General features: G+C 49.7%; 2 protein-coding genes across 4 annotated transcripts in view; one reads left to right on the top strand and one right to left on the bottom strand.

Annotated features, from left to right (window-relative positions):
• The window catches only part of LOC116941361 (ectonucleoside triphosphate diphosphohydrolase 8-like), a 54,977-nt gene extending 46,703 nt beyond the window's left edge, over positions 1-8,274 (top strand). For all 3 annotated transcript variants that reach the window (XM_032952403.2, XM_032952406.2, XM_032952404.2), the window contains 6 exons: positions 1,369-1,528; positions 2,545-2,790; positions 3,578-3,886; positions 5,282-5,392; positions 6,450-6,584; positions 6,884-8,274. In XM_032952403.2, coding sequence (XP_032808294.2) covers positions 1,369-1,528; positions 2,545-2,790; positions 3,578-3,886; positions 5,282-5,392; positions 6,450-6,584; positions 6,884-7,147 — 1,225 coding nt within the window. In that variant the 3' untranslated portion in view covers positions 7,148-8,274. The remainder of the gene's footprint in view (positions 1-1,368; positions 1,529-2,544; positions 2,791-3,577; positions 3,887-5,281; positions 5,393-6,449; positions 6,585-6,883) is intronic.
• LOC116941362 (growth hormone secretagogue receptor type 1) lies at positions 5,394-17,464 on the bottom strand. Its single transcript, XM_032952407.2, has 5 exons — positions 16,744-17,464; positions 15,797-16,079; positions 14,552-14,703; positions 11,932-12,502; positions 5,394-10,453 (listed from the first exon to the last, which is right to left on the bottom strand). Exons 2-5 carry the CDS (start codon positions 16,071-16,073, stop codon positions 9,909-9,911), a joined length of 1,545 nt encoding a protein of 514 aa, XP_032808298.2. The 5' UTR covers positions 16,074-16,079; positions 16,744-17,464; the 3' UTR covers positions 5,394-9,908.
• Positions 17,465-20,699: the final 3,235 nt, after the last annotated feature.

Below are 20,699 nucleotides of genomic sequence, written 5' to 3'. Positions count from 1 at the left end.
TTTTTCTGTACGTAGCTCCTTCGTGGCCTGCCACACGATGTGACTGTCTTTTCTCCTCGCCTCTCCCGAGGCCTGTTTTCACAGCCTGCTGCCAGCTGAGTCGGTCGCACACGCAAACACACATATGTGAATGTTTCTATATATTTTTTAAATGTTTGCATTAGATGATCGCTGTAACACAAGAACACTAGACCCAGCCACTTCTTTATGACCCTTGGGCAACACCCATTTCAAACCTTTCAAATCAGTCTGCATCAGCAGCAGACCAAGGCTTTCCCACCTGATGACGGACGCTTGTGTTGCGCCCGAAACGTCGGGATTTCATTTAGTTATTTTCATTTTATTATTTTCATTATTTTTATTTTTCATCGACGTGACTTTACCGAAAGAACCAAAGAGTAACCGCACGCGAATATCCGATAGGCCCCCGTGGTGTACCCAACGTGTCTTGGTTGATAGGGCGGGGGGGGGGGGCGCAGGCAACCCCGGGGAAGGGAATTGTGAATGCTCCCCTAAAGATAAATCGCATTGCATGTGCGACTGTGGAGAAGACCATTGCATACCACCTAGTGTACACGTCGGGTAATGCAATCGAATTGCAAGGCCGTTGAGAGATGTGGGACGACAGCTTTGAAGGGTTCATACTCTTTTTTTGTAAAGTCACGTGGGTAAAAAAATTAAAATGAATTAAATCACGACGTTTCGGGCGCAACACAAGCGTCCTTCTTCAGGTCGTTATTTATTTTAATTTTTTACCTACGTGACTTTACCGAAAAAAACCCAACAGTATGAATCCTTGCAGTCACGAAAACTTCAAATCTAGAATTAAGCTTTGAAGGGGGACGTCTCCATCCAGCAGTGGATAGCCCATGGCTGATGCTGAAATGCAACAAACAGCGAACTGCCCCGACAATTTGTGTGGTGATAAAGTTGTGTGGTGACATCACATTTTTTATTAATCCTAAATAATTATAATAAAATTTTCAACCCGGATCATTCAAAAGTTAATATCTAGGCCTGGTGTTTGCATCTTTTCGGATTAATAAAGAAAAACTGTAAACCCACATCTAACGTGGGATATATCTGAGCTTTGTGCGTGTGTGTGCGCGCGCGTGCGTGCGTGCTGAACTGATCCTGGGCCTCCTCTAGGTCGACTCAACCTCAAATGGGTACCTGGTGCGATGTGTAAATATCGCCACTAGGGAGACAAAGGTGGTCGGGCGTGGTGCTGGCCACCCACTCCCTTGGTGTGCCGTCCCGACCTTCATAGGTACTACTCGCTAACAGCACTTGCCCCAACAGTCTGTTGAGGCTACACGGGGGCATCTTTGTCTCTGTTGTCTACCTCTGCACGACACGTGGCTCCAGCAAGCAGAACCCCGAGGCCGCGGAGCGGGTGATGGAGTCGGTGAAGACCGCTCTGCGGGCGACGCCGTTCCTCTTCTGTAGCGCTCGCATCCTCACCGGCCAGGAGGAGGGCGCCTTTGGCTGGGTCACCATCAACTACCTGCAGGGCAACTTCCTCCAGGTGACCTGCGCCGGCCCCCCCCCCAGCCCTCGCCGCTGCGTGGCGGCGACGCGGTGCAGTGGTTGGCGCGCCGCACTGTGAACCCGCTGGCCCCAATTTGATTTCCCCCTCCCGCAGCCAATGATTTACTTTTATTGAGCGAAGTAAAAACAAACAGTCCCGGTGGCCTCCCCTCCACCAAGGTGCGCTGGCTGACCGGCGTGGTGCAGTACAGTAACACAATCCCCGGTGACCAACACGGTGTGGGGGGGACATTCATCTAACAAAGTGTATAAACAAAGGGCCCTTATCTTCTTTAAGCGGTGAGTCTATTAACATGAGCAGTAAATGCGTGGACCGTAATCGGCACGTGAAGTGGTGATGCCTACGACGGTACGGTGTTGAATTAAGCGTTTTCCTCCAAGAGGTGGCCGATTGCTTTCGGTGTTGATTTAGCTACGTCAACACGAGTTGAGTTGGCACAGAGGTGCACGTGAAAAGGCCAAACGACTGCCTTCATAGAAGTGGCCTTCCGATGCGTTTGCAGGTCGTGCCGCTATCGGAGAGCTACACAGCACAAAACCGCGAGCACCCACGCCAATAGTTGCTTCTAGAAATGTTTCCTCGATTGTAGGGCGCCACGTTGGCGAGATGTTAACTACCTCGCCGAGTTTACAGAAGGTCGTGGGTTCAATCCCGACTCTGATGCCTGTATATTTGGAGATTGAATGTTCTCTCCCTGGTCGCGTGGATTTTTCTCCGGGTCCTCCGGTTTTTCCCTCCACATTTAGAAACTTCGACATGATGCTGAGCCACTTCGTTGGGCTATAATTTGTGATAGCCAGGTCGCTTCTGAAAAATAGCTGTATAGCTCAGCAGGCCTTATCTGGTAAAATAATAAAGTTTAGTTTTAGTTTATTAATGCGTTTGAAATGCGCTAAGTGGCGAGTGAGCCGATTGTCAATATTGATATATAATTATTATTATTATCTTTTTACCGACGTACGTCGTTTTGGGTGCCCTCCCAACCCAAACAGAGAGACTGGCTGTCCTGGGTGCGTCCGAGGGGAGCCAAGACGGTGGGGGCCCTCGACCTGGGCGGGGCGTCCACGCAGATCGCGTTCGTGCCCGCAGGCGGGGCGCTGAGCGGCACACAGCGCTTCCGCCTGTACGGCTACGACCACGCGGTGTTCACGCACAGCTACCTCTGCTACGGCAAAGACGAGGCGCTGATGCGCGTCGCCGCCACGCTCTCGCGCGGCGCGCTGGCGGAGGCTTGGAAGGCACGTCGCTCGCCCACCACGTCATTGCCCCCACGCCACCATCGCCTGTGACCAGCACCGTGTACCCGAATGTGTCCCTGACCCTATGCTCCCTCCAGTTAAAGGCTTGACCTTAACACTAATGCTGACCCCAGCCCTGACCTTAGCCCAAGCTCTAGCCCTTAGCTGTCGAGCGCTTTCAGGTGCGCTTCTGCGGCCGTCTGGAATGCTCTTCCTTCCAATGTGAGCAAGTCACTGGAGCTATGTACTTTTAAATCTACATTGAAAACTAATTTCTTTATAACTGCTTTTTGTGTTTAGTTTGTTGTCCTTCTTCCCCCCGCACGGTCGGATACGTACGGTGCTAAAGAAGTTCAATGTAGGCCGACTATCGCCCTCACCCCGTGTGCTCACTCGGCCCGACCCAGATCCGGATTGTTACCTGGATACAGCGTCCCTGACCTCCTGCGCTCCCTCCAGCTAAGAACTTGGCCGTAACTTTAATGATCCTAAAACCTGCCTACTCGTTATCCTCACAATACTTGTATCGTATCGTGTAGGTACGGTTATTTAGTATTTGTGTACAGTGAAAACTTCATGTGTAATGTTTATCAGGTGACCGGAGAAACTGAACGTTAGATCCAACGCAACTTTCGTTCGGGCAACTTCGCCTGCATTTGAGTCGGTGGGTGTTTTTGTTTAAAACTCTACGTGAGGGGCATCAGATTTGGGGACAACTCGCAAAGCGGGAACTTTGCGATGATAATGACGCCATAGTGACGTTTCACTGCACGCCCGTGTCGCGCAGAACTCGTCCTCGGACGTGGAGGTGACGTTCCCGTGCTACCACAGCGGCTTCGAGGAGCGGCTGGAAGTGGGGTACATGTTCGGGAAGCCGTGCACGGCCGCGCTCAAGCCGGCGGTCGGGCCGCGCGGCGGCGGCGCCGGCGGCGGCGGCCCCGGCCCCCTCCAGGGCCGCGTGCTGCTGCGAGGCTCCGGCCAGGCTGACCAGTGCGCCGAGGCGGTGGCGCAAATCTTCAACTACTCGTCGTGCGCCGGCCGCAAGGACTGCACGTTCGACGGCGTCTACCAGCCGCCCGTGTCCGGTTCCTTCATGGTCAGTGCACGTGCGCATTTGGGGGTCCACCTCCGTTTCGGTCGGGAAATGTAAAAAAAAAAAATGTGGAATGTGCACGCGGTGGGGAATTGCGTACGGATGTACGTACACCTCGTGGGGTGTTGCCATGGTGGAATGTGTAGCGCGGTGGACTTGCAATCCAGGGGTCACTGGTTCGAGCCGATCTCCCGGCGTGGCGTAGAAATAAATCGCGTGGATGGGGTTTTTTTGCAGCAACAGCCGCTTGCATCCGAGTGTGGTTTTCTGGGTTTCCACGTTGAGCGTTCTTTCTCTCGCGATTACCAGCAACGTGTAACCCCCTGCGTGCCTCTTCCGCTCCTAGAGGAGCTCAAGCAGCGCTGCTTGGTGAACGCTCGAGAGAAGGAACCACGCTCGGGAACCACACTCGGGAACCACACTTGGAAAACTACACCCGGGAACCACACTCGGAACCACACTCGGGAACCACACTCGGGGAATCACGCTCGGGAACCACACTCGGGGAATCACACTCGGGGAACCACGCTCGGTAACCACGTTCGGGAACCACGGTCGGGGAATCACACTCGCGGACCACACTCGGGAACCACACTCGGGGAACCACACTCGGGGACCACACTCGGGGACCACACTCGGGAACCACACTCGGGAACCACACTCGGGGAACCACGCTCGAGGAATCACACTCGGGGACCACACTCGGGAACCACACTCGGGGAACCACACTCGGGGACCACACTCGGGAACCACACTCGGGAACCACGCTCGGGAACCACACTCGGGGACCACACTCGGGGACCACACTCGGGGACCACACTCGGGAACCACGCTCGGGAACCACACTCGGGGACCACACTCGGGGACCACGCTCGGGAACCACACTCGGGAACCACGCTCGGGAACCACACTCGGGGACCACACTCGGGGACCACGCTCGGGAACCACACTCGGGAACCACGCTCGGGAACCACACTCGGGGACCACACTCGGGGAACCACACTCGGGGACCACACTCGGAACCACGCTCGGGAACCACGCTCGGGAACCACACTCGGGGACCACACTCAGGGAACCACGCTCGGGAACCACACTCGGGAACCACACTCGGGGACCACACTCGGGGACCACACTCGGGAAACTACACCCGGGAACCACACTCGGGGAACCACACTCGGGGACCACACTTGGAAAACTACACCCGGGAACCACACTCGGGGACCACACTCGGGAACCGCACACGGAAGCAAAAGGATTCTTGAATCTAATCGCGATGCTCACTAATGACAGTTCATCGAACTGACGACGTGTGGGGAGGGGTGGCTGGTGTGGTTGGTTGTTATACCCCTGGCATGCGCGATGGCTGATCCTGGCTGATGCCCTTTCACTTCGTACCAGGCCTTCTCCGCGTTCTACTACGTGATGGATTTCCTAAAGCTGAGAGGAGAGGGCAACGTGGACTACATTCGCAATGTCGTGAAGAGATTCTGCAACAAACCCTGGAACGAGGCAAGCTCCTGGTGTTTTATTCAGCATTATTTTCACGTGACACTATACTACGTGAATACATATGTAGATTATTGAGGGGGGGGGGGGGGTTTCCCCCGACGTGAAAAAGCCAAACACTCTAATTTAGCCTTCACTGTCGCAGCAAGGTCTGTGACTGTGCACCAAGTGCGGTGAGGCCAGAAACATGCCCAGTAACCTTAATGTCTCCCCACCATTGCTGATGTTTTCACATTCCACACCAAGTACTCAGGTTAAGGCTGAGTCGACCTGGGGGCGGGAGGGGGAGCGGACGGCCCAGAACTGTTTCAGACAGTCGCCACTGATGTTAGCCGTAGCTGTGTATCGAACTCGGGTTAGCCAGGTTCGTAGCGCTGTGCACAACCACTACATCACAAAAGTACATATACATTTGGACAGGAAAGCGAATCCTTATTTAAAAAAGCAATTGGCCAAACAACCCAATGAACCACCTATTAGCACGGTTGGCTATGTACGGTGCGAACGAAGTTCAACATACATACAGGATCCTCCTGTAAAAAAAAGAGCCGTGAAATTCAGTGAGGATTTTCTGGATACATTAATACAACACGCTGCGATTTGGATTTACACAGCAGATGAAAGCGATCACATTCCGAGACTCTGTACAGACACCACGGGCATATTTGTTTTAAAGGGAAAGGCATCCACAGGCAGAGTTCGAAAGGCATTCAGCCTGCACTTGAACAGGGGGGAGTCAACAGGAGAGATAGTTGTAGATAAGGGAGTTCCCAGGTATGAGAGCAACAGTGCAAAATGAGCGACCTCCCACTGAGTAATGGCCATCTGGGAGCTTCGCAGAAAGCATCGGTGGTTCGAGCAGAGTTATCATTTCATATGCACGGTATTCACGAATCGGGCACTCCGCAAGTTTTATTTTAAAACATGACCTTCTGGGGAATGGTACTTTTCTGGTGGGGCACTGCCCTCTCTGCTCCTTATTCGCGACAAGGGACTGCCACCGAACAAGGCGTCACATCGCACCGTCTTGCTAAACTCGGCTCCTTCCGTCCGTGAACAGGTGCGGGCCTCGTCACAGACCGAGCAAAAGCACCTCAAGTCCTACTGCTTCTCCGCCAACTACCTGCTGCAGCTGCTCTTCCATGGCTACAAGTTCAACTTATCGACGTGGATGAACATCAAGTTTGTCAAAAAGGTGAGCCGTCGAGGCCCTGCCGACACGAAATTTAAACTCGTCACCTCCCCCACCTCCTGCCGCGGTTTGCTTTGTTCTGCGTAGCCTCGCCGAGTGAAGGGAGAAGGGACAGAGCAGTTGAACACGCCGAGGATGAGAGGAATTGATGGTGGTAGACATCGGATGCGTGGGTGTGCCCGCACGCCCGCACGCACGCAGAGAGCAGAGATGCCCCGCGCGTGCAGTCCGCTGCAAAGGTGGATCCGGCGCCCGTGCTCACGCTTTGTATTTGCGCTTCGCGTCTCCGCCCTGCCGAGCAGGTGGAGGGCATCCAAGCGATCGGGGAGGCGGGCTGGGCCCTGGGCTACATGCTCAACGAGACCAACCTCATCCCCGTGGAGTTGGCGCCGCGAGCCATCCCCGAGGCCGCCTTCGGTTCCACGCTGGCCCTCCTCTCCCTCCTCCTGGCCGCGCTGCTGCTGGCCGCGCTGGCGTACACGTGCGCGTCGTGCGCCCGCTGGGCCCCGGCGAGCCGGGCGGGCCCGCGGAACGGTCAGCTGAGTGCTGACGCGGCCTCCGCGTGAGCCGGCCGCTCGACCGCGGCGGGTGGCGGCGCTGGTTCCCGGCGGCGGCGGGAGCGGATGGCACGGGTGGCGGTACGGCGTCGTTTCTTCTCGACGTTTGCCACGCTCGCAGTTTTGTCCTCCCGGGAGGAATGGAGCGGTGGGCAGCAAGAGAAAGATAAACAAACCCCGGCTGTGCGTTGGAGAGCGAGGACACGGGTCGAGATGGTTTTTCAGACAAGGAGCCAAGGCCATTCCCTGCTTCATCAAGGAACACTTGCCGTTCTGGAAACAGGAATGCTCTTGTCAACGCATTTCAATGGCGGCGAGGCGCAGTAGACGCTGAGCTACGTCCGAGACGCACAGCAGCCAAGTCGGGTGCCGTGTCATGCGTTGCCTTGCAGAGGTCACGGAGAAGAAACGTTCGGGGTAGGTGTGCTTCTGTTTACCAAAGAACAGCGATTAATGTCGAGTCCGGTGACGGCGTTGGTGAACGCGGCGCATTTTGATTGCAGCGGGTGCGGTCCGCGTGTGACGAATTTACCATCGAGCATGTGAGCAGCGCGGTCAAGAGGAAGAAGGCAATTCTTCACCTCGTGATGTGGCTCCCCACCCAGTGTGCACGTCAATTTTCAAATCGCAGCACGACAGAAGTACGCACCAATGAAGATTCCGTCCGAAATCCGTGCATGATATCAAAGAATCGAAGCTGCTTGGGCACGGCTGTACATGAAAGGAAGCACGTAATGAGCCGTACGTAAAATATAAAGGTCAATTAACTATACATGTTACCATTACTTATTAGCATGAAGAATATGTCCTTGTTAGGTGTGTTGTACATTTACATTGAACATTGTATACATTTGTCACGCAACATATGTTTGTTCCAAAGCCATGTACGCTGCCGTTTGTGTTATTTTGAGAGTTGATAGTATTTGCTTTTTTCTTTTGTAAATATGTAATGTCAACCATGAGTTGCTTGTGGTCTCAGTTAAACATTTTTAAACCTCTCTGGCATTTTTTTCCAGTTGAATGATCGTGTTTTTTAGTCCTATAAGTTAATGTCATGTCCTCTGAATTTTGACAAACGTTAATCCACTCATTGATGCAAATAAAGTGAAATTAAACTATTGCCATGTGGACCTCAACACCTGATTGTTATCATTTTATATTGATAATTGTATTGCAAAGGTGTTTACACTCGAGATGAACCATCCTTATTCACAATAATTAAAAAAAACGCAATTAGACTCGAATGAAAGTCTAAATTTACAAAGTGTGTTGATGCCTGTGTACTTTTATGCTTTGAAGACCCACGTTATGTAATATTCCACCAAGAACCTGCACACTGATTTTTTTAATCGCACGATATCTTCAAGGAATGATTACGTCGCCCCTGCCATGGGAATGTGGTGTTGCCACCAGTGTAAAGGTCGCCAACAGCGATCAGTACCCCCCATTTCTCGTTTGAACAGACACCATGTTACTGGATTCATATTCGTGTGCTGACGTAACTGTACTATGATACTGATCAAGTGATAAACAATACAAACAAAATGGTAAAAAGAGACCAAGATAATAAATTATTGAATCCACTGGCGATCATGGAAAATCATGAAAAATCATGCTGAATGACCACTCAGTGAGCGCTCGGGTGTTTGAAAAAAAATCCTAAAAGCAAATCTGTACAACCTAGGTTATCTGGCTCACCCTTATGAACTAAATTGTTTTATATTCTTGGGTCTTTCGGTAAAGTCACGTAGATAGGTTCAAAGAAAATCATTAGAAATAACAAAACTACGACGTTTCGATGGAAACGTCGTAGTTTTCTGTTATTTTTGATTTACCGGAAGACCCAAGAAGATGAATTCCTGCAGTCTCGAAAGCTTTAAGTCAAGATTTAAACTATTTTACTTTATCAGGTAAAGCCCACTGAGATAGCAGTTCTTTTTAGAGGCGCCCTGGCCACACGATAGCCCATCGAAGTGGCTTATCATCACGCGTTTAACTTATAGTCGGAGTCAAATGATCTAAACGCATGTTTCTAAATGTGGAGGGGAAAACCGGAGGACCCGGTGAAAAAATCCACAGGACCACTACGGGCAGAGAACATGCCAACTCCATCTATACAGGCTTCATTTGAAGCTTTCGTGACTGCAGGAATCCATACTCTCTAGTTATTTTGGTAAAGTCACGTAGATAGAAAAAATAATAAAATAAAACACGACGTTTTCGGTATCCATCGATACAGGCGTCAGGGTCTGGGATCGAACTTATGAACATGCACATTTTGGCAAATGTGCATGGTCACGCGGATTGTTGGCGATAACTTCTGCCGATGTCTCCATGAACACAATGAAAGCAAATCACCAAGTGTGTGTGTCTCGGCTGTTTCAGAAAGATGTGCATCGGACCAATGATACGTACCTCACTCGGCTTCCACTGGCTTACAAAAGGAACGGTCAAATCGAATTGCGAATTCATATAACAGCCACAATAATGTTGGCTAACACGAGAAACCAGTGACGTGACACTTATAAGTGTGCTTCAAACTCCTTCGCTTTTATTGTTGTGGTTGTCTCTGTTGTATTTAAGTTATACCATCGGGGTCAAGTAACGTGACGTGGTATTGCAACCCCACGTATTATGAAATCAGCCCGTGATAAGCAGATTTTGCAGAACAACTTCTGAGACCCCATCTGCCCAACTACAGAGAGAAATGTTCGTTGCGAACACATTTGAAATTACATTTTTTTTCAACTACGGATGAGCTCCCGCGGAGCTAATCTTCGCGATCGAGGACGCCACTCGACCCCCTGCGGGCCATCCCTGCCGACCACGCGGGAGACCGCGCGGTCGGCAGGGAGTGCGAGGAGTCATCCGCCACCGTGACCACCGTGACCACCGGCAGCACGCGTGACCCCGCCAGCGGCGGCGACGTGACCCCCCGCCTGAACGACAGCAGCAGCGGCGTCCCCGCCGATGCGGGCCCGCCGGCGGTCTCGGCCTCGGGCGGGCTCCACGAGGATGAGCGCAGCACCGCCAGCGTCACCCTCCGCTTCGGAAGGAGCAGCCGCAGGGCGTGGGCAGCGCGGTCGAGCAGCGACGTAAGAGTGTGCCGACACGCCGAGCGGAAGCAGCGCGAGGCGATGCAGAAGAGGAGCGGGTCGACGGCGCTGTTTGCGTACCACGCGGGCAGCGAGAGGTAGAACTTGAGCCGCGTGTACGTGGCGTGCACCTCCTGGCTCCACTGGCCCGTGTGGATGTGAACCAAGGAGAGCACCGTCTCGGGAAAGTTGCAGAGGAAGAAAGCGGCCACCACGGCACCTGGGAGGAGGAGATGGGCGCGCGCACGCGGTGAGGATTGTGCGTTCGTTTAGCCAGGAAAGACGCGATAGAGAGTCCTGCATTCGGCATGTCTGACCAGTTCCGAGTTCATGTTTTGTGTCATATATATGTGTGAGGAAACCACAAACAAACCCAATGGCATGAACTCAAGAGATTCACATGGCAAACCAACTTGCTCTAACTGCCATCTCCCAGGGTGCAGAAAGCTACGGCCAATGATTAGTTCGGTAGTGCGGTGGAGGAGCGGGGCCTCAAGTACCGCTTCCATCTGTCCCAAGCCAATGCCGCGTCTCGAGAGACAGCGCTCTTGCCGCGTGATCCCATCGCGCTGTTTCACCGCTGGTCATTCAATTGCCGCACACTCGCCACGAGGTGGCGCGATTCAACGCGCGATTTATCGCGAACAAAGAAAAAAACATTTGGTTAAATTTCGATTTAAAGCTTTCGTGACTGCAAGGATTCGTCTTCTTTGGTTCTTTCGGTAAAGTCACGTAGAATGAGAATAAAATAATAAAATAAAACAATACAATTCTCACGACGTTTCGGCCACAACACAAGTGGCCTTCTTCAGGTGAAAATGAACAGACCTGTTGGGACGACAGAGCTTCAATAAACGCTGTTAAGATTCGTAGCGCCCTTTTAAGCTGGTTGAGCAAAAGTCAGTCTATCTGACTTTACCGAAAGAACCAAAGAAGATGAATCCTTGCAGTCACGAAAGCTTTAAATCGAAAAAAGAAAAAACCGTCGCCTTGTCGAACGTTGGTAAACGTTTAATGATTTATTTAAAGGTATGAATTCTTAACTGGGGATTTCTATTTGCCAATAGCCTCAGTGGCAATTGTTTTTACGTTTCGAGTTCTGATTTGCTCTGAGATCGCAACATTATTTTTTTTGCGCTCCACGTTTTTGGTCACCGTGGGGGAGGCTCGTACGTGATTCACGTCAAATCGTGTCCGGATGACACGTGCAAATAATGCTTTCATGGACGGTCGATATATTTAAGTCTGCTTTGAAAACCCATCTCTTTCAACTGTCCTCCCCTCTTCAGTTTGTTCGGTTGCCCTGTTGTTGTTTCTTCATTCATTGCGTATTGGGATCCTAGGATGGAATGCGCATTATACATTTGAATTATTATTACGTTTTTGTTTAGGATGGTTCAGCTTTTGAAATAACACACCGCGACACTGGTTGACTGGTCTGGTACGGCTATGACTCGCTTATGTACGTATGTATACACGTTTAACTTCTTTCGCACCGTACCTAGCCAAACGCGCTAATCGGAGGTGCGGGGACGAACACCAAAAAGCGGCTCTAAAATTAACGAGTTTTCAACTGAGTAACTCACGCGCTGCGCCCCCTTTAACACATCCACACCCCAACTACCCCCAAACCCCCCACCCATCGTCTCCACGTTTCGTTTGGGCTCTGGTCACTTCGAGCAGTCGTCGCGCGCGCACCGAGCAACTTGAGCGCCTTGCGCTCGTCCTGCTGCCGTGCCACCACGCACGGCACCGCGTGGCTGCGCGCGCCTCTGCCCGCGTCCAGCCCTCGCCCCCCTCCTCCTCCTCGCCCCCCTCCTCCTGCTCGCCCCGCTCCTCCGCCACCAGCGCTCCGCTGCCCGCACCGCCTCCTGAGCCTGCGGTAGATGAGCGCGTGGAGCGTGGCGATGGCGCACAGCGGCAGCGCGAAGCAGAGGGCTGCCCGCGCGGCGATGGCACCGCCGTAGGCGCGGAAGGGCGCCCGCTCGGTGAGCTCGCACACCGTCGAGGCTCGCAGCACGCCGCGCCCGTCCCGGCTGCCCGGCTGCACCGTGTAGTCGAGGATGCACGCCGGCGCGGCGCCGAAGGTGAAAGCGAACGGCGCCGAGCTGAGCAGCGCAAGGAGCCAGACGAGAGCCAGCAGAGCGAGCGGCGCGCGCGGCTTGAGGCGCTGACGCCGGGCCCACACGGAGTGGAGCGGGCGGCAGATGGCGACGTAGCGCTCCACCGTGAAGGCCGTGATGGTCCAGCTCGTAGCAGAGGAGTACACCTGCCCAGGGACACGTTCATCCCCCCCCCCCCACTCATTCACACTCTCACTCACTCAGCCACCACACTGCAGGTCACAACATGTATCTTTCTGCTTCTACTCTCTCGAGCTCCTTCTGCCGGCAGGGATGTGAGCAAACAGTTGCAGGGCTTCACCTGGCGGATGAGCTCAAGCCACAGGGTTGCCTAGTTTCTTGTACAGCTATTTCCCGAGTAAACATGCAACGTTGGGTCAACGTTCGTTGACGAACACACTTCACCACACTGGTCAATGCAGGTTGGTAAAAGGGGGTGGGTGGCCAGGACCAGTTCAGATACCAACGCCCCCCGCCGATGTGAGCCGTGGCTGAGAATCGAACTCATGTCCCCAGGGTTGATGGCGCCCTCCCAAATGCCCACATCTCCACTCCTTAGAACTACATAATTCGTTCGAATAGTTTTTGTTGTGGCCATGTTTTCAATTATTTTACGTACATCTTAATTGTGACATCATTCGCAGCTCTCTTAGCGAGTGTTGCAACCACCGTGCGTAAAGAATGTCCCCAGAAGATTGCCATTACTTCAGTAGCCCTCTGCTAAATGCTGTGTGTGCCGCGTGTTAGTCAGACCGAAGTGTCTGATCACATGAAAAACACGAATTTAATACGATTACTTTCTCTTGTCCAATCATTGGTGAACAATGTCACGGCGATACACCGCTCCGCTACTCCTGACGCGGCACCACCTGAATGTGAGATGGTAGTTGTTGTTCTGCATCCACATCAGCAGCCGAACGAAAGAAGAAAAAGGTTGGTGACCAGGCGATCAACTCACTGCAGCTGAGAACCCGGAATAATCACGATTTTGATGACAATTCCGATTCGACACCCATTGCCCCACCGGTGACGATGTAGTTCTCTGACACGGCCATTATGAACCTCCTCCTCTGCTACGCAGCCATCTCCACAGCTTCACATTCGACGAGGAAGCTAAGCTACGTCACCACCCGTAAGTGCAGTCTAAAGGATTTTAAAGCCCCCCCCCATCAACGGCTGTTAGGTGGCCACCAGTCGGAACCAATGGGGTCCACTTGGCAACCTAAGAATTGTGTTCATGTGGCTCTCAGCGTCAAGTGCCCTCCCCCCCCCCCCCCCCATGGCTTTCGGTAATGGGAAGAGAGCGTCCCCTGAGTATTCCATTGAGGGTGATGGCCCAAGTTAACAGCGCTACCGTGAACACATTCAGCACTTTGTGCGGCGGAAGAGAAAATACCACCAGGTCGGGAACTAATGACATTTACAGAGAAGTGTTTTAGACAGCAAAAAGCACAACAACAAGTCCCAGCATGACAGGGATGTCGAGATGAATCCAATGTTGTTGCTTATATTGTGCAAACATTGACATCCAATTGTCGTTTTTTTTTGTACAAAAACTGATAAGAGTACTATGAATCACGCAGAGATGCATTAACAGACATTGTGTTGAGTGTTAATAAAACTAAACGGGCTTGGGCGTAACGTTTTGCTCGGTGGTGCAAGGCCAAGGTGGAGGGAACTCTGCAGAGGGCCACGTACGCCATGGAAATGGAGCAATGCAATTCGCTTGCGTGCAGGAGCTAGATGACTACGTTGCAGGACTCTGAGAGATGGCGACAGCATGGCCAAACCGTCACTCAACAGTGGATTGATGTTGGTTGGTAATGATTCTGCAAACAACCTATACGGCAGCCACTGGAGCTATGCACTTTTAAATCGAGATTTTTTTTTAAAAAACGCATTTCTATTAGAACCGCTTTTTTGTGTCGTCCTTCCCCCGCACCTCCCATTGGCACAGTTGGCTACGTACGGTGTGAAAGAAAGTCAACATACATACCTGCAGAGACATCCGCCAGCTAAAAGAAGCTTCAAGCGTCACGGTACATGCTTAAACTGACCAAAAAACCATCAATAACCAACGAGCTTTGTACAGCGGAAACGTGTGGCTGCTTGAATCCGTTCACTGATATCGGACTTGGAGGGGTTGTGCGTGTGTTATTTTTTTTTGACAGTGGGTTTTCGGCGTGTGGGCTCACCTGCCGCAGCATGAAGTAGAGCTTGCAGGTGACGTTGCCCAGCTGCCAGGTGTGGTAGTGCCAGTAGGAGCGGTAGAGTGTGATGGGCACCGTGAGAAGTAACAGGATGTCAGCCACGGTGAGACTCAGCAGGTAGCTCCGCACCACATTGCCTGCCGCCGACAATCGGTGCGGATTATGTATGTATGTTCAACTTCTAGATTTGCAGTTTTCGTGACTGCAAGGATCCATACTCTTTGGTTCTTTCGGTAAAGTCACGCAGGTAAAAAATAAATAAATAGACCAAAAATGAAAACAACTAAATTAAATCACGACTTTCATCCTTACCCATGTATCAATAGTTAAATTACAATTTGCAATAGTATTAAGGGACTGTGTGTTGCCTTGGTGTGGTCTGAGACTCTTGTTGTTTTGCTGTCTTGCCCAAGCATGCATTTAGTGTAGAAACATCTGCAGGGTTTTTTGAACGTATGCCATTTGCACTTAGATACTTGATTTATTTTGATTTATTTCCGTGACTTGCTTATACCTTTTCTCTATGTTGCACTACTCTCGTTGTTGTTGTATTGTTTCTTGTTGTAACTCGCTGACCCGTCCCTACTGGACATCTGTGGAAAAAGAGCTTCATAGCGCATCGAATTCCTCCAGTCAAAGTAAAGATTCTGATTCTGATATAATTATAATTATACAACGTTCCTCTATCATTTGAATAAAAGGTCGAATATAAAACAGATTTTTTGTTGTTAAATGCCCCCATGATGGTATAATGAAAATACATGAATTATCACCCCTCTATCGTGCATTCCACGCATGCTAATTAGCTACTCGCGACATCCAGGGGCCAGGCTCTGCTCTGCAGCTTCCTGGGAAAGGGGAAAGCTGCTTCTTTGTGCGCGAGCGAACAACAAATAATTGCTGCTCAAACAAAATAAGTGGGGAAACAGTCTTTTGAGAGAAAATAACAGCCGACATTTTAATTATCAGAGCACGAATTTATCCACATTAAGTGAAGAACAAAATTAAATATTGGTGGGGTTTCATTTGTGTGTGTGTGTGTGCAATCCTTGATGATTGGGCTGGGACTATCAACAACCACAACACCACTTGGGAACCCGTTTTAACCACAAGGAACTGAAACGTGCATTCGCATCTCGGCGGTGGCAGCTCAACGCTGCGACGTCTCCGGCAATTGAATTTGCAAAAGTGACACCAAACTCTCGCTTCCGCTCTCTCTCTCTCTCTCACCTTTGAGGTGTGAATTCAAGAGAAGTGTGAGAATGCTTGCCCCGTTGAACAGCATGCCCAGGGTGAAGACGGCCGAGTAAAAGAGCGTCATCGGGACTCGCGCATACGCGGGTTCCTGCTGCTGCGCTCCGATCAGCAACTTGGGCACAGAGTCGGCGTCTCGTCCGTCCCTCAAGGACTCGTTCGAAGAGCTCCCCGCTCCGCTGCCGAGGATGTAGTGCAGGCAACCGGTCGTGGCCTCCTCGCCGATGAAGCCGGAGAACTCCGACAGGTTCATGGTGGCCTGCTCTGGCACGCAGTCGTAACGACAACATCGCACGATGTCCGACGTTTTTTCTGCATGCACTGCGAGCTTCCTTCAGGATCTAAGCGATTGTTTTTTTTACGTTTCGGATAAAATCGGTTTGCCTGAGGGGCAATTTTTCTGTAACATTTGGTTACTAACTAAAACATATTTTTAGCCGACTGGGCTTCAAAAGCCATATTTTTACTTTTCAAATAATGCAGTGTTTCTGAATTAGAATAACATCATGCATTTAGCATTCATCATCAAGTCATGTTCATTGGTTGTGAACACAAATTGTCACATTGTATGCTTGGATGTGACATAAATGATCAAATATTAATGGTAGGATCCACTAAAATGTATATTTTTTCTCATTTCAATTCCACAATATTCAGTGACTAATTAAAGGAGCACGTATGCAGAATGTTAAACAATAATCACGTTCATCTTCTGGGTTCTTTCGGTAAAGTCACGTAGAAAAAAAACAGAAGATGAATCCCTGCAGTCACGAAAGCTTTAAATCGAAAAATAATCACGTTAGAAACCAAATCACCTGGGGACTACCAACACCTGTATTAACATTTTAAAAGCAATTTAAATTGGTATATATACTATAATTACTACGCGGCTCTCTTTTGGAAATATTAACAAAAAAACTCACCGATGCAGTTGATGTTGAGTTCGTTTGATGAATATGGCTTGCAGAATTTTACTCGGATTTTCTCAGCTCTGGTTAATGACCCCATGCAACATTTACATTTTTTACCCCATATCCCCGCTGAGACCATGCAAACGTCACCTCTTTCTGTTATGCAGAATTTAAGGGAGACAGCAGAGAGAAACTAGACAGCACAGCGAGGATGCACGGGCACACTTTCTCAAGTGAGTCGACGTGCAAGTGAGAACACCTATTTAACGTATGGAAAAAACCATTGCTCCTGGCCAGGGGGTGGTCTTAGATGAAAGATGAAAGACTGTCTAGCTATGATTACATTAGTTAACCTGGAGTGCCTCTCTGATTCTCAAGATCTCTTTTCAGGAGGGTTCCTTGTTGGGTTTCTTTATAGACAGGGGACAACGACTGTTATGCATTTCCCAATGAAGTGATTTGCCAAATTTGGACCATGATGTCGAACACACGTGTCCTCATACTCTTTGTCAAATAACATCATGGAATCTTTATAGTTCCCTTTGAAGCAGTGTATATATTTTCTGGTTAATAAGCTGGCCGTGGTCCAGAACACAAACCTCTGTAACAAACGGCAAACGCGTGACCCGCTCGGTCTGACACACCGTCTGTTATAATCACGAAGGTACTGACGATGTCTTTGTCACTATACGAAAGGGGATTAATATTCGCGTTTAATAGAACTGACAATATCCTGGGCTGAGTATATTTTAGGACAGACATTCGTGCGTCACACACAATTCGTGACTTCATCCATGAAATTGCAAGTTTAATGCCATTCTGTTCATACAGTATTTTAATATAAAATGGTCATGTATTTGTAACATATCAGATAACAATTTAACGGAGATAAATAGAAGAAGCGGGTGTTACTGCGATGTAAATGAATGGTAAGCACACCGGACGTGTAATCCAAAAGCTGCCACCAGTTCCATCTCCTTGCGTGTCAGTTTAAACAATAAGTGTCTTGAATTTCGATTTAAAGCTTTCGTGACTGCAATGATTCATCTTCTTTGGTTCTTTCGGTAAAGTCACGTAGAATGAGAATAAAATAATAAATTGATAAAATAAAATTGAATCCCCCACTACCACCTCTGTCTACACAGGAGGAAAAATTGGTAACAACACAGTTGGTCGATTGACAGGTTGCATGTGCTGGTGTAAAGTGTCGGTACTCCCACCTCTGGCTAGCGTGGAAGAGTAGGCCAATTACCCTGAGGGGTAGTAGCTCTTAAGCGCTCTCCTCCTGCTAGTGGATGCCCGACCGCCAGCAGTGGCATATTACATATAATTTTCCTTATTCTTTGGGTCTTTCGGTAAAGTCATGTAGATAGGTTCAATGAAAATAACAAAAAGTAACGAAAAGCTACGACCTTTCGATCACAACTCAAGCGATCGTCATCAGGAGGAAAAAAGAGAGGATAGCTGCTGAGGCAGACTGTTTTAAAGGTTTGGAATGGGTGTAGCCCAAGGGTCATAAACGAAGGTGGCGGGGCTAGTGATGTTAATGTGAAAGAAATTAGCATGTAATGTAAGATCGGAGAGCGGCCTCCACGACGACCGCGCAGAGGTGGCCGTGTTAGTGTGAGATATTTAACCTGTTAATGTACAATCAGAGAGCCGCAAATAACAACTAACATCGGAAGGTAGGATGTAAACATCACAGCTAGTTATGACTTAAACTGGTTAATGACGTCCATCCATATGTATAGACATAGACACAATTTCAACCTTGATTTAAAGCTTTCGTGACTGCAGGGATTCATATTCTTGGTTCTCTCGGTAAAGTCACGTAGAAGGGAAACAATAAAATAATAAAAATATAAAAACAATAAAATTCTCTGCAACTCAAGCAATCATCATCAGGTGTGAAAACACCTTGGGGTGCGACAGGGATGTCCTCTGCCTCCTACATTCTTTTACATATATTTGGACCACGTACTTCGTTAAGCCTTCAATGCCTCTACCGGAAGAATTCACATCTGGTACAGATACAATGGGAGGCTGATCGATGCCCGGGTGCGGTCAAGGGATGGCTCCCTATTGGTCAACCACGTTATGTATGCCGATGATCTGGTAATTAATGCTCACTCAGAAGAGGAGTTGGACGCCCTGCTGCTCAACCTGGAGCTTGCCACTAAGAAGTGGGGCCTGTTGTATAGATAGGCCTTTTTACAAAAATTAAAATTAATAATAACTCTGCCAATTTTTTTTAAATAATTGATCGGGGCGAGCATGGGGCAGGAAAGGGTGAGACACACCCCACCCCTCCCCCCCTGCTGCCTTACCGCATTAAAAGCATCTCGAGGGAGGAGGCCATAAAGAGCCATTAAATAATCAACTCCGGTGCAAAGGGAGGTTAACGACGATCTCCAAAATCTCCAGATTGTCAAAGGACCACATGCCATGACGTTTTGGATAGTTCACAAACAAATATCCTGAATCACTGGCAAGGACACAGAGCAAACGGACATTATAACTGATATATATATTTTTTATACAGGAAAAGTTTGAAGCATGGCTTTAAGAATAAGTCGACATTATAGACTGCAGTATTCCTTATTTCATTTCTTATTGTATCTTTCTATCTACGTCACTTTACCAAGAATACCAAAGTACATGAGTTCCTGCAATCACGAAAGCTTAAGTTCAAACTAAGCTATATCTCTGACCTCGAGAATAAAAAGCACGGATCCCTGGATACAGACATGGAGCAAAAGTTAATAAAACCCTTGAAATACCGGAGGTAACATCTAATGACATTTCAAATCTTGGTTAAACATAAACCAAATAATAATCACAAGAGATTAGACCTAAGGTAACTCAAAGAGATACAATAAAAAAGGTCAAACACACAAGACCAGATAATATGTATTGCATGGAATCAGAGCCTTCCCGGCCGCCTTTGTCTTCCAACAATTTGACACAACACATGGTAGCCATAAAATACGTATGAAGGGAGAGTGCCTCCCCTCCTTTTTAGCAGAGACCACGAAGAGAGGTGTGTGGGGGGGAATGCAAACAAATATAAAATGTGATGGTAAAACATTCAGTCAAAGGTCAAAAGGGGGGGGGGGGGGGCAACCAGGTGGCTGCGACAGGAGGATAACGATGACAGAGGGCATCTGTTTTTTCTCGCAAGAGACGCGCGGAGGGGTAAGAATTTCAGATATAAACAGCGACACGACACGCACAATTCAGCTCTGCAAGGGACGGTTCTGCAAGCGGCAAGCTCCGGGGTGGGCGCTCTGCAATCAACCAAGGATGGGGAGACTTGCCGAGTAGCGACGGGTCACCGAGTACGAGTTCAGCGCTGACAGAAGAAGTAGTATCACTCAAAGTCATTATACACTGAGTGCCAGAAACAGCTCCACCGAGCAAGGGTGTCTGCCACCAGCGAACGAACTGCGAGCGCGTCGTTCATCGCCAGAAGCACGGGGCAGGAGAAAGAGCGTGCAACGCAGCTCCTCCAGCAGTGGAAAGAGCCTGCAGCTGCCAGCGGACGAGCAGCTAGCGCGATCAAGCATCTTCAAGGACGAGCATCGTGCCGGTGCAGCTAAGTCAGCTAAGTCGACGCCCGAGCAAGAGAGAGAGCAACGAATCCGCTGTAAGACACACCCACCATCACATCCTCACCGCTGCGCAGGGAACAAACACATTTTTCATAATAAAGGTTTTTGGGTTAGATCGCGTTTATTTATAAATGTGTATATCGGATTAATTGTTCATGTGGCAGCTGCTACATTGGCCAGACGGGACGTAACATCAGCGTAAGACTAAAAGAACATCAGATAAATATTAAATTATCTCAAACACAACTGTCGGCAGTGGCAGAACATACTTGTCAACAAGGACACTCAATTGATTTTGACAATGTTGCAGTGGTGTGTAAAACTAATTATTACTGGCAAAGACTAATTAGAGAATCC

This window comes from Petromyzon marinus, chromosome 11, assembly GCF_048934315.1.
Source record: "Petromyzon marinus isolate PM22_M1 ecotype Great Lakes invasive population chromosome 11, UKy_Petmar_22M1.pri1.0, whole genome shotgun sequence".
Taxonomy (NCBI): domain Eukaryota; kingdom Metazoa; phylum Chordata; class Hyperoartia; order Petromyzontiformes; family Petromyzontidae; genus Petromyzon; species Petromyzon marinus.
This window is presented reverse-complemented; position numbering and strand designations above follow the sequence as displayed.

Bases quoted from the DNA above. Each gene is read 5' to 3' on its own strand.
- LOC116941362 (XM_032952407.2), bottom strand. From the start codon at position 16,073: ATGAACCTGTCGGAGTTCTCCGGCTTCATCGGCGAGGAGGCCACGACC. The intron at 14,704-15,796 runs GTGAGAGAGAGA...TGTCGGCGGCAG, and splicing joins CTTGAATTCACACCTCAAAG to GCAATGTGGTGCGGAGCTAC. The intron at 12,503-14,551 runs GTGAGCCCACAC...GTCCCTGGGCAG, and splicing joins TCTACTTCATGCTGCGGCAG to GTGTACTCCTCTGCTACGAG.